Genomic DNA, 9,999 nt, shown 5'->3' with positions numbered 1-9,999 from the left:
GATGTGGGTCTGGGTTGTCAGGCTATGTCAAATGTACAGTATGTTGTAAAGAGTGCAGCTAAAGGAAATACATTATACACACCGATCAGGAATAACATTATGACTAATGGTAAATGGTAAATGGACTGCATTTATATAGCGCTTTAACAGACCCTATGGCCATCCAAAGCGCTTTACATTTTTGCCTCGCATTCACCCATTCACACACCAACGGCAATGTCAGCCATGTAAGGCGCCATCCAGCTCGTCAGGAGCAGCTGGGGTTAGGTGTCTTACTCATGGACACTTTGACACTTGGTCAGATGGAACCGGGGATCGAACCACCAACCTTTCGGTTTGTAGACAACCTACATGAACCACTGAGTGGCTCATATTAATTTTAATGACAGGTAAAATTAATAACACAATAACTGACTCTCTAAATGATTGCACCTGTTAGTGGGTGGGATATATTAGGCAGCAAGTGAACATTTTGTCATCAAAGTTGATGTGTTAGAAGCAGGAAAAATGGGCATGCTTAAGGATTTGAATGAGTTTGACAAGGGCCAAATTCTGATGGCTAGAAGGTCGGAGCATCTCCAAAACTGCAGCTCTTGCGGGGTATTCCCGGTCTGCAGTGGTCAGTATCTATCAAAAGGAACAGTGGTGAACTGGCATCAGGGTCATGGGCGGCCAAGGCTCATTGATGCACATGGGGAGCGAAGGCTGGCCTGTGTGTTCTGATCAAACAGATGAGCTACTGTTGGTCAAATTACTCAAGTAGTCCATGCTGGTTTTGAATACACAGTGCATCACAGTTTGTTGCGTATGGGGCTGCATAGCTGCCATTGCAGACCCCTGTCCACCCCCGAAAGCGCCAAGAGTGGCCTGGTCTGATGAATCACGTGTTCTTTTATATCACATGGATGGCTGGGTGCGTGTGCATCGCTTACCTGGGGAACCAAGTTGTACTATGAGAAGGCAGAAAGCTAAGCAGAGGCAGTGTGATGCTTTGGTCAATGTTCTGCTGGGAAATCTTGGGTCCTGCCATCCAAATTTAGTTGTACTTTGACATGTACCAACTACCTAAGCATTGTTGCAGATCATGTACACCCTTTCATGGAAACGGTATTCCCTGGTGGCTGTGGCCTCTTTCAGCAGGAACACATGCTCTGCCACAAAACAAAAATGGTTCAGGAATAGTTTGGGCTCCAAATTCCCCAGATCTCAATCCAATCGAGCATCTGTGGGATGTGCTAAGCAAACAACTTACAGGACTTAAAGGATCTGCTGCTAACATCTTGGTACCATATACCGCAGCACACCTTCAGGGGCCTAGTGAAGTCCATGCATCGATGGGTCAGGGCTGTTTTGGCAGCAAAAGGGGGACCAACACAATATTAGGAAATCAACATTGAAATACAAATTTGATCAGTGAATATCCAATATATATATTGGATAACACTATATACCTATATTTAGTAAAAGCAATTTATGTCAATATATTAGCAGTAGTTTTTATACATTTAAATGTATATTTAAATTATATTAAAATATTTGAAAATATATATTTTTACTCATGTCAAGCATGTCTATGACACATTTTATTTGTTTTTCTTTGACACAACTGAAATGTTTAGGATAACATGGCTAAGTTCCTATAAGTTATGACAGAGGAATCCCAAAGGAAAAGAGACCTGCCTAGAGTGTGATAGGACAATACCTTTGCATTGTCATCCTGTGACTGCACCAAATCCAAGGGGGCTTTAACATCAGAAGCATGATGTATTTGTTTTGGGATGGCATGGATTAACCATGTCAGCGCAGGCTTCTGCTAGCTCTGGATGCTAATGCCCTCAGCTACTTCTATGCTGGAAGTCAGCACTTTGAGGACTAGGGAAAGAAGAAGTTCCTTCTTTGGTTGTTCTGTTACCCTCTTTGCAGATGTCTGCTCCTACACAGACCCAGCAGCCACCCATAGCTTTAAAAGCCTAACCTTTGACCTTAGATTTCTCACTTTACTGTGTATAACACTAGTCGAAAACACTTACAGGGTCACCAAATGTCTTCCTTGCCTCTTTAGGAACACCAGATCGATTATGAAAACACATGTAACAGAAACAGTTATGATTTCTCAGTCTAACACACCATATAGAGATTTATAAATCAATCATGTTAAACAGTTGAACAGCAATGACTTATCAATGAAATGCTGTTGATCCAGTGATTTGACACGTTTATGCACCTTATGTAAATGAGCAATGCAACTAACACCAATAGGAGTGAAGACATTGGCGCTCGTGATCTGTCTCTTCTGAGATACTGAAGTGGTGTCCAGTGGCGTAGCACCAAATTTTGGGCCCTGGGTACAAACCATCTTGCTGGGCCCCCGTACCATGTATGTGTATGTATAGAAAACGGACTTCCCTGCCTCGGGCCCTGGTTACTCAGTACCCTTTATCCCCCCAGTCCCACGCCCCTGGTGGTGTCAGTAAGATGGAGTGCTACAATGTGGATTTGATCAAAGTAAAAAAAAAAATGATGCATGGAAAATGATGTCAAAAACTGTCAGTTTGATTCATGCACTGATAATGATGATACATTATGAACAAATGTAATTTATATACAAACACTTTCCCCTCCAGGCTGTTCATTTGTAATGGTAAGAAAACTGATTTCTTGTCATAACAGAATGACAACCCATTTATGATCAGATTTTCTAAGACTAAGGTCAGTTACGATAATATTTAGGGCATTCAGCAGCAGGAACATCCACTAGCGACCAACTACAAGTGATAAAACGTTGTATGTTGTGCTGGGAATCAATATAGACAGCAACTGATTAAGAAATCCAGTGTAAGGCAAGTCGCGGCAAACTAAGAACAAAAAAGACAACCCACAAAGAAAACAAAACCTGTTTAATTGGCTCAATGTTGGAAAAATATACTTTCATTTTCAATATATCTATTATCATATGTGCTGTGGTTTAGCATGAATCCCCTCAGTGGGTGTTGGCAGCTTTGAGCAGTGCTTGTTTTAGACATCCCAGAGGTCGCTGCCAATGTGTTAAGTCCGTTAAGACTCGGACCACAGAAGGTCGTGAACCCTGCTTGCTTTCAGTAGCTTGTGACAGGAAAAAATTCAACAGGCCATAACTGTATCATTGGCAGCACTGATTATTCAAGATGGCTACTTGTCCATCTGAGGTCTGACACCATCACTAAGGGCTTGGAGGAGATGAAGCATGAGCCTCAAATAACATTAATGAATGGTTATTTCCTGGACTGGGACCCTGCAGTTCTGAAGTCAAGGGAGTAGAGGACGGAGGCCAGGGCAGCGTAGAGGTGAGTGCTGTTGAAGCACAGACTGTACACTGGGCTACTGGTGGTGGGTGCCAACTGGAACATCTGTCAACCAAATATTACAAAGATAAACTTCACAACAGTAACATAGAATACCAAAAGGTGCCGAAATATGCATGCTCAGTTACCTGTAAACATCGTGCTTGCCGTTTGTCCCAAAGACGCACTACTCCATAGTATGACGAGCCACTGGCAATCATGTGATTCTTGTCTGTCCTAATACAGTAAAGGGCGCTGTCATGAGGCTCCTCCCACTCCATCACACACTTCCTGTTAGAAAAGGAAATTCAATCTTTAAATATATATATTTATAGGGCCGTTCACTCAACATATTCATCAAGTTTGCCAAATTATTCAATATGCAGAAGTGCAAATGTGATTTAAAGGGATAGTTCACCCACAAATGAAAATTCTATCATTTTCTTCACACAAGTTGTTCTTCACACAAAGCTGTCGTATGACTTCAAAATGCTTCTGAATATAATACATGAGTCATATGGACTACCTTGTAAATGTTTTTATTGTCTTTTTTGGAGCTAATATGTTTATTGTCTTTTTTGGAGCTAATATGTTTATTGTCTTTTCTTGGAGCTTGACAGCCCCTGGTCACTGTGCTTTCACTGTATGGAAAAGAGCAGCATAACATTCTTCAAAATATCTGTGAAAAATATTTTGGGTTTCACAGATAAAAAATCAGTGTTGTTTTTCTATCATTGAGATACTATTATAGTTTTTAATAATATTTTGAATTAGATTTTACAATTTCATTTTACATCCCCAAATCAGAAAAAGTTCGGACAACGTGGAAAATGCAAATAAAAAAAATGATTTGTCTGGTCAACTTCATGTCATTTGTAAATATGCATCCTTTCCTGTCATTCAGACCTGCAACGCATTTCAAAAAAAGTTGGGACAGTAAAGCATTTAACACTTTGTAATGTTGCCATTCCTTTTCACAACACTTAAAAGACGTTTAGGAACTGAAGACACCAAGTGATTAAGTGTTTCAGGTGTAATTTTGTCCCATTCTTCCTGCAAACAAGTCTTAAGGTGGGCAACAGTACGGGGTCTTCGTTGTCGCATTTTGCGCTTCAAAATGCGCCACACATTCTCTATTGGAGACAGGTCGGGACTGCAGGCAGGCCAGTCAAGTACCCGTACCCTCTTCCTCCGCAGCCAGGACTTGGTAATGTGTGCAGAATGTGGTTTTGCATTGTCTTGTTGAAATATGCATGGATGTCCCTGGAAAATATATCTTCTTGAAGGCAGCATATTTTGCTCCAAAATCTCTATGTACTTTTCAGCATTAATGGTGCCTTCACAGAAGTGCAAGTTACCTTTGCCAAGGGCACTGACACAACCCCATACCATGACAAACCCTGGCTTTTGGACTTGTTACTGGTAACAGTCTGGATGATCCTTTTCTTCTTTGGTCCGGAGCACACGGCGTCCATTCCTCCCTAAAAATACCTGAAATACTGATTCATCTGACCTCAGTACACATTTCCACTGTGTGATGGTCCATCCCAGATGCCTCCGAGCCCAGAGAAGTCGACGGCGCTTCTGGACACTGTTAACATAGGGCTTCCTTTTGGCACAATACAGTTTTAACTGGCATTTGTGGATGTAACTACGTATTGTGGTACTTGACAAAGGTTTGCCAAAGTAGTCCTGAGCTCATGTGGTGATATCGCTTATAGATGAATGACGATTCTTGACGCAGTGCCGCCTGAAGGATGAGAGATCACGGTTATTCAGCTTAGGCTTGCGGCCTTGTCCTTTACGCACTGAAATTCCTCCAGATTCCTTGAATCTTGTAATTATGTTATGCACTGTTGAATGTGAAATATCCAAATCTCTTCCTATCTTTCTTTGAGGAACATTGTTTTTAAACATTTCAATAACTTTCTCACGAATTTGTTGGCAAACTGGTGATCCTCAGCCCATCTTTGCTCCTAAAGGATTAGACCTTTCTTGGATGCTGTTTTAGTACCAAATCATGATTTCAATCACCTGTTGACATCACCTGTTTCAAATCACATCATTATTTAACCATTTTACCTCATTACTAGCCCTAAATTGCTCCTGTCCCAACTTTTTTTGAAATGTGTTGCAGGTCTGAATGACAGGAAAGGATGCATATTTACAAATGACATGAAGTTGACAAGACAAAACATGAAATATTTTGTGTTCATATTGTCTGCAATTAAATACAAATCAAAGTAAATTTAGAAATCACTTATTTTTTGTTGTATTTGCATTTTCCATACTGTCCCAACGTTTTCTGATTTGGGGTTGTAGTTAAAGTGTTAACTATAGTTTTAAGTCTATAGTTTTATTAATTTTTAATATTGGTTATTTTAGTAAGTTAAAGGTGCCCTAGAATGAGTTGAAACAATGTTCAATTGTTCTCTGATATCTAGAGGGTATGTGGCTTATTTAAGGGAAAAAATTGTCCAGATACAGCTTTACAGGTCCATTTACAACCCTATAAATTGTCCCAAGGATGTAATGCTCTGTTTTTGCCTTATTTGGAAGAGTCATGAATATTAATCTTGAGCTCTGCTCTGATTGGCTTATTTCAGCAGCTCACAGCACACAGCAGTTCAGTTGTTCAGCGAAGCGGCTCGTGAGTCCTGACCGTCCTGACAGAACACAGACCGACTGAATGACACTTTAAAGGTTCCGTTCTTCGCGTGTTTTCGAAGCTTTGATTATGTTTACAGTGTGCAGTCTCCTCTGTCCTAAAAACAGCCTGTTGATTTCCTTGTTCTATGAAGTCCCTCCTTCAGAAATACGTAACGAGTTCTGATTGGGCCAGTGCTTCCCGTGTTGTGATTGGACAGTTCACTTTGCCCGGAAAGGTCCCGCCTCTTACCTTAACGGGGAGATGCAAGTGCTGAATGCGCGCTCTTCTCCAACGTGGGAGAGCAACAAGACCACGCCCCCTTTTTTGCTTAGGGTTAGTCAACAAACGGTTCTAGTGATGTCATTACAGCAGGAAGTGCAGGGTTGTAGTCCAAACCGGCCGTTCGCTGTAGGCTTTGAAAGGGAACTTCTGTTAAATAAAATATCTCGCTTGGCATTGAACTTTGAGTTTTATAATTTTACAGGTATTTTTTATGCTCTAACAGCAACATTACACACTAACTAAAGTTTGAAAGATGGAATCGTGAAAGAACGGGACCTTTAAACAACATCTCAAATGGAAATTGATAAAATGCAGTTTACTTGTTTATTGGTGTTTTAGATCATCCGTGCACGAGAGAGAGCTCACGTGCATATGGTTGCTAGATTTGACGTTTTGGTAAAACACCCGATAGTATATGTGTTCTTTTCGCAGAAAAACTCTGTTTGGTGACGTTTGCTAGAAGGATCGAGTGAACGATCTGTAAGCAACGTATCTACGGTTGTATTTTTTAATACAAAATAATATTACCCTTTGTCATTAGACACACTATTTAGTTTTGTATGGTACTTGGAGTTTCCTATTGTTACTGTACTAGTATCTTTCGTTATCTAGACAATGCCGTCTCTCTAAGAAACTTTCAATTTAATCAGAAATTGTTTAAACAGTCAATAAGCGGATAAAATCGCTACTTACTGCTTGCAGGAATACAGTTGTAATTGCCACTTTCTTCAGTTTAAGACGCTGAGCGAAGCTTGCTTGAAATGGGCCGAACAAGCGAACGATCTTGAATTAAATTGTTGCGGTATCCGATTATTATAATAAACATCAACCATGACTGTTGACATTTTTTATCTGTGGGAAGGGTAGAAAAGTCCTCACGTCTCCTGCACAGCCTGGAACATGACGTGTGTCCATGAAAGCTGTCGTTTTCGCTATCCTCGAGTGTCGCTTGTTTACCTGCAGTCCCGATGATTCGGCTCCATCAGTTCCGCCGGACAATGAACATGTTCGGATATATGGGAATGTTGGGGGCGTACATATTGATGATTCCCAACGATTGCATCACGGTTGGCGTTATGTTGAAAATCACTTATTTTTCCTGTGGTGTTTTTCATGCACGAGATTTACATATGAAGGGGGAGGGGCAATGGTGTTTGAGACTCACAGTATGTGATGTCCATGTACTGAACTCTTATTATTTCACCATGGCAAGGTTAATTCAATTTTTCATTCTAGGATACCTTTAAACTATCTGAGAATTTTTTTTTGCTAAAATAAAATAACTAAAATAATTTAATTCTATGTGTATTTTATGTTTTTAACTATAATAACACTGGAAGAAAGAAAGGATCTGCGACAATTTTTTGGGGGTGAACTGTCCTTTTGAAAAACAATGGGTTATTAATTTTCCATTATAATTATAGCTTAGATTCTTTTAATGTAAAAATCTACCAAATTACAAACTTTAATATATAATGAACAGCTATGCTATACATTCTGTGTCCAAATATGCATAGTCCAGAAATTCCACAACTCCAGCCACTCTCACATTATATTAGACCAGTCCTAAAGCAGAGAGCCAAAGCCACCATGGCTAGCTCTCCCTGCGTGGCTTAAGGGTGAGTGTCTTATTTGCGCTGGCAGGCCACAAGGGTGAAACCTCATCCCTTGTTTACGGAAAGGGGCTTTCTTGTTTTAGAGCAGGTCGGGATAAAACAGAGAAGGACAGGGCAAGTGTCTGTGTATGTGCTGAGCCAATAGAGATCAATTCTCCATTAATGGCGTGCTGAATAAATCATGGAGAGGGAGTGTGGCTGGGCCGTGTTGCAGACAGCAGGGCAGCAGGAGCGTGCGGGATATGTCTGGATTGTATCTTACTTTGCTGCAAATGTGTACACACATGCACTCACACAGAGGAACAAAAACCTTAAACATTAGCTGGTTCATTCCTCTAACGTAGTAAAATTTCATCACAGTCTATACCAATATAATAGACTGTCAGACAATATGTGCAAAATTATAATTTTTAGGGGTACAGCAGCATGTCACTGGGGCAGTACCCATAAAGGGACCTCTTTGTACCCTGAAAGGTGCATATTAGTACCTTAGAGTAGTAATATGTTCCCTTTTAGGTGTAGATAAGACACAAATATCCCTTAGAGGGTACTGCTCCAGCGACAAGCTGTTGTACCCCTAAAGGTGGAATAAATATTAAATTCAATATATATATATTTTATATTTTAAAATCACAAATAAGTGAAAATGGGGGTGAATCTTAATTTTTTTTTAAATTATCATCACATCTGTCATGTCACCAAAGACTAACTTACTTCCAACATTACAAAATTGGCAATATATTCAATCTTCCTGGTGTTTCTTTTTTTTCTCCCTTATATTTCCCCCTCTATAATCTATAATTTCTATAATTAAAGTTCTTATTTTTGTTCATATCTTATTCTTAAGAAGACATACTGATTGATTATCAGTTAAAACAATTTTAGTTAGTTTTAATTGCCATTTTTACATTTGCCTTCAATATATGGCAATATGTCATATGCTAGTTTCTGAAGACATAATCCCCCAGGAAGTGATATTACTGTGATAGGAAAACAACAGCACAAGTATCATCAAATATTATCAAAGAATTGTATGTGATGTTTTGTTGTGTTGGCTGGTTTGTTTTTCTTTCTAAAACATGACATCCTTTTTGATAAAAGGCCAAAGAACATTTGAACAGAATATTAATTGTTAATTCTCATGTAAAAAAATTCTCAATCCCTCACAGAGCAAAGGGCAAATGTATCTCTTTATTTCCATCATGTTTAAGAATCATGTTCATTTTCTTGTCATCATGTAAATAATAAAGTTATTTTAAAAGTAAAATTATTAAGTAGTTTAATTTTTTTTTTATCTTGACCATATATATTTTTTTTGAAAGTCTGGTTTATTAATTTAGACATACTTTCTTACATTACAACAAAAGTATTTTTTTTTTAAATTCAAAAGGTTTGTAGTTGAACCAATCAGTCATCTCTCACCTCTCCGTTCTAACCTCTTATATATGCAACAGCATGTCTTGCAAGGTTCCAAGCATAATCAAATTCTAATGAAAAGACAGACACAGATCCTCCTCAATTATTCACAATTAATCTAAAAATTAGTTTCACACACTTACCCATCATGATCAGTTTACTCTACAACTGAATTAAAGTGCCCTCTTTTTATAGACGATGACGACTTTCAGATGACTAACCGCTTTGAATCAAGACGTACCACATATTGAGCCCTGACTGGTCTTACTGTGAATTATTGATATCTTAAGAGGGGACATTTGCCCCTCCCCAAACTCTCCAGGGCCCTCTTTCAATCACCTCTGATTTGTGTTACTTGACTGCCCATATGCGATTGTGAGGGTCTCCCCTCCCCAAAGCCCTACATAGAGCCCCAGTCCACCCCACAAGCAGCTCGCTGATCCCCAGCACCCGCCCTGTTGCCCTGGAGACGCGGCGCACCACATCAATATGGCCACCAACCGATGTGGACTTGGGTGGGTGAGAGTCCCGGCGCAAGAGCCTCTCTCGACAAGGGGGTCCTTTTCAATCTCTCAGAGGAACAATTGTGTCCACAGACCCAAGAGGAGGCTCAAGTCTGGCTTCTTTTTTATCTAAACGGTACTCTATGCACAGGAGGGCTTATTAGATTAACAGAGAACACTAATCTTCCTCACAGGCTCTCCGAGACTCACTG

At 39.8% G+C, this 9,999-nt stretch overlaps 1 protein-coding gene across 1 annotated transcript in view; it reads right to left on the bottom strand.

The window, feature by feature from the left end:
- Positions 1-2,880: 2,880 nt before the first annotated feature.
- fbxw4 (F-box and WD repeat domain containing 4) overlaps positions 2,881-9,999 on the bottom strand; it is a 42,588-nt gene continuing 35,469 nt past the window's right edge. The window contains exons 8-9 of the mRNA XM_067421523.1: positions 3,470-3,611; positions 2,881-3,386 (exon numbers count right to left, since the gene is read on the bottom strand). Coding sequence (XP_067277624.1) covers positions 3,252-3,386; positions 3,470-3,611 — 277 coding nt within the window. The 3' untranslated portion in view covers positions 2,881-3,251. The remainder of the gene's footprint in view (positions 3,387-3,469; positions 3,612-9,999) is intronic.

The sequence above is a fragment of the Pseudorasbora parva genome, chromosome 17 (genome assembly GCF_024679245.1).
Source record: "Pseudorasbora parva isolate DD20220531a chromosome 17, ASM2467924v1, whole genome shotgun sequence".
NCBI classification, from domain to species: Eukaryota; Metazoa; Chordata; class Actinopteri; order Cypriniformes; family Gobionidae; genus Pseudorasbora; species Pseudorasbora parva.
This window is presented reverse-complemented; position numbering and strand designations above follow the sequence as displayed.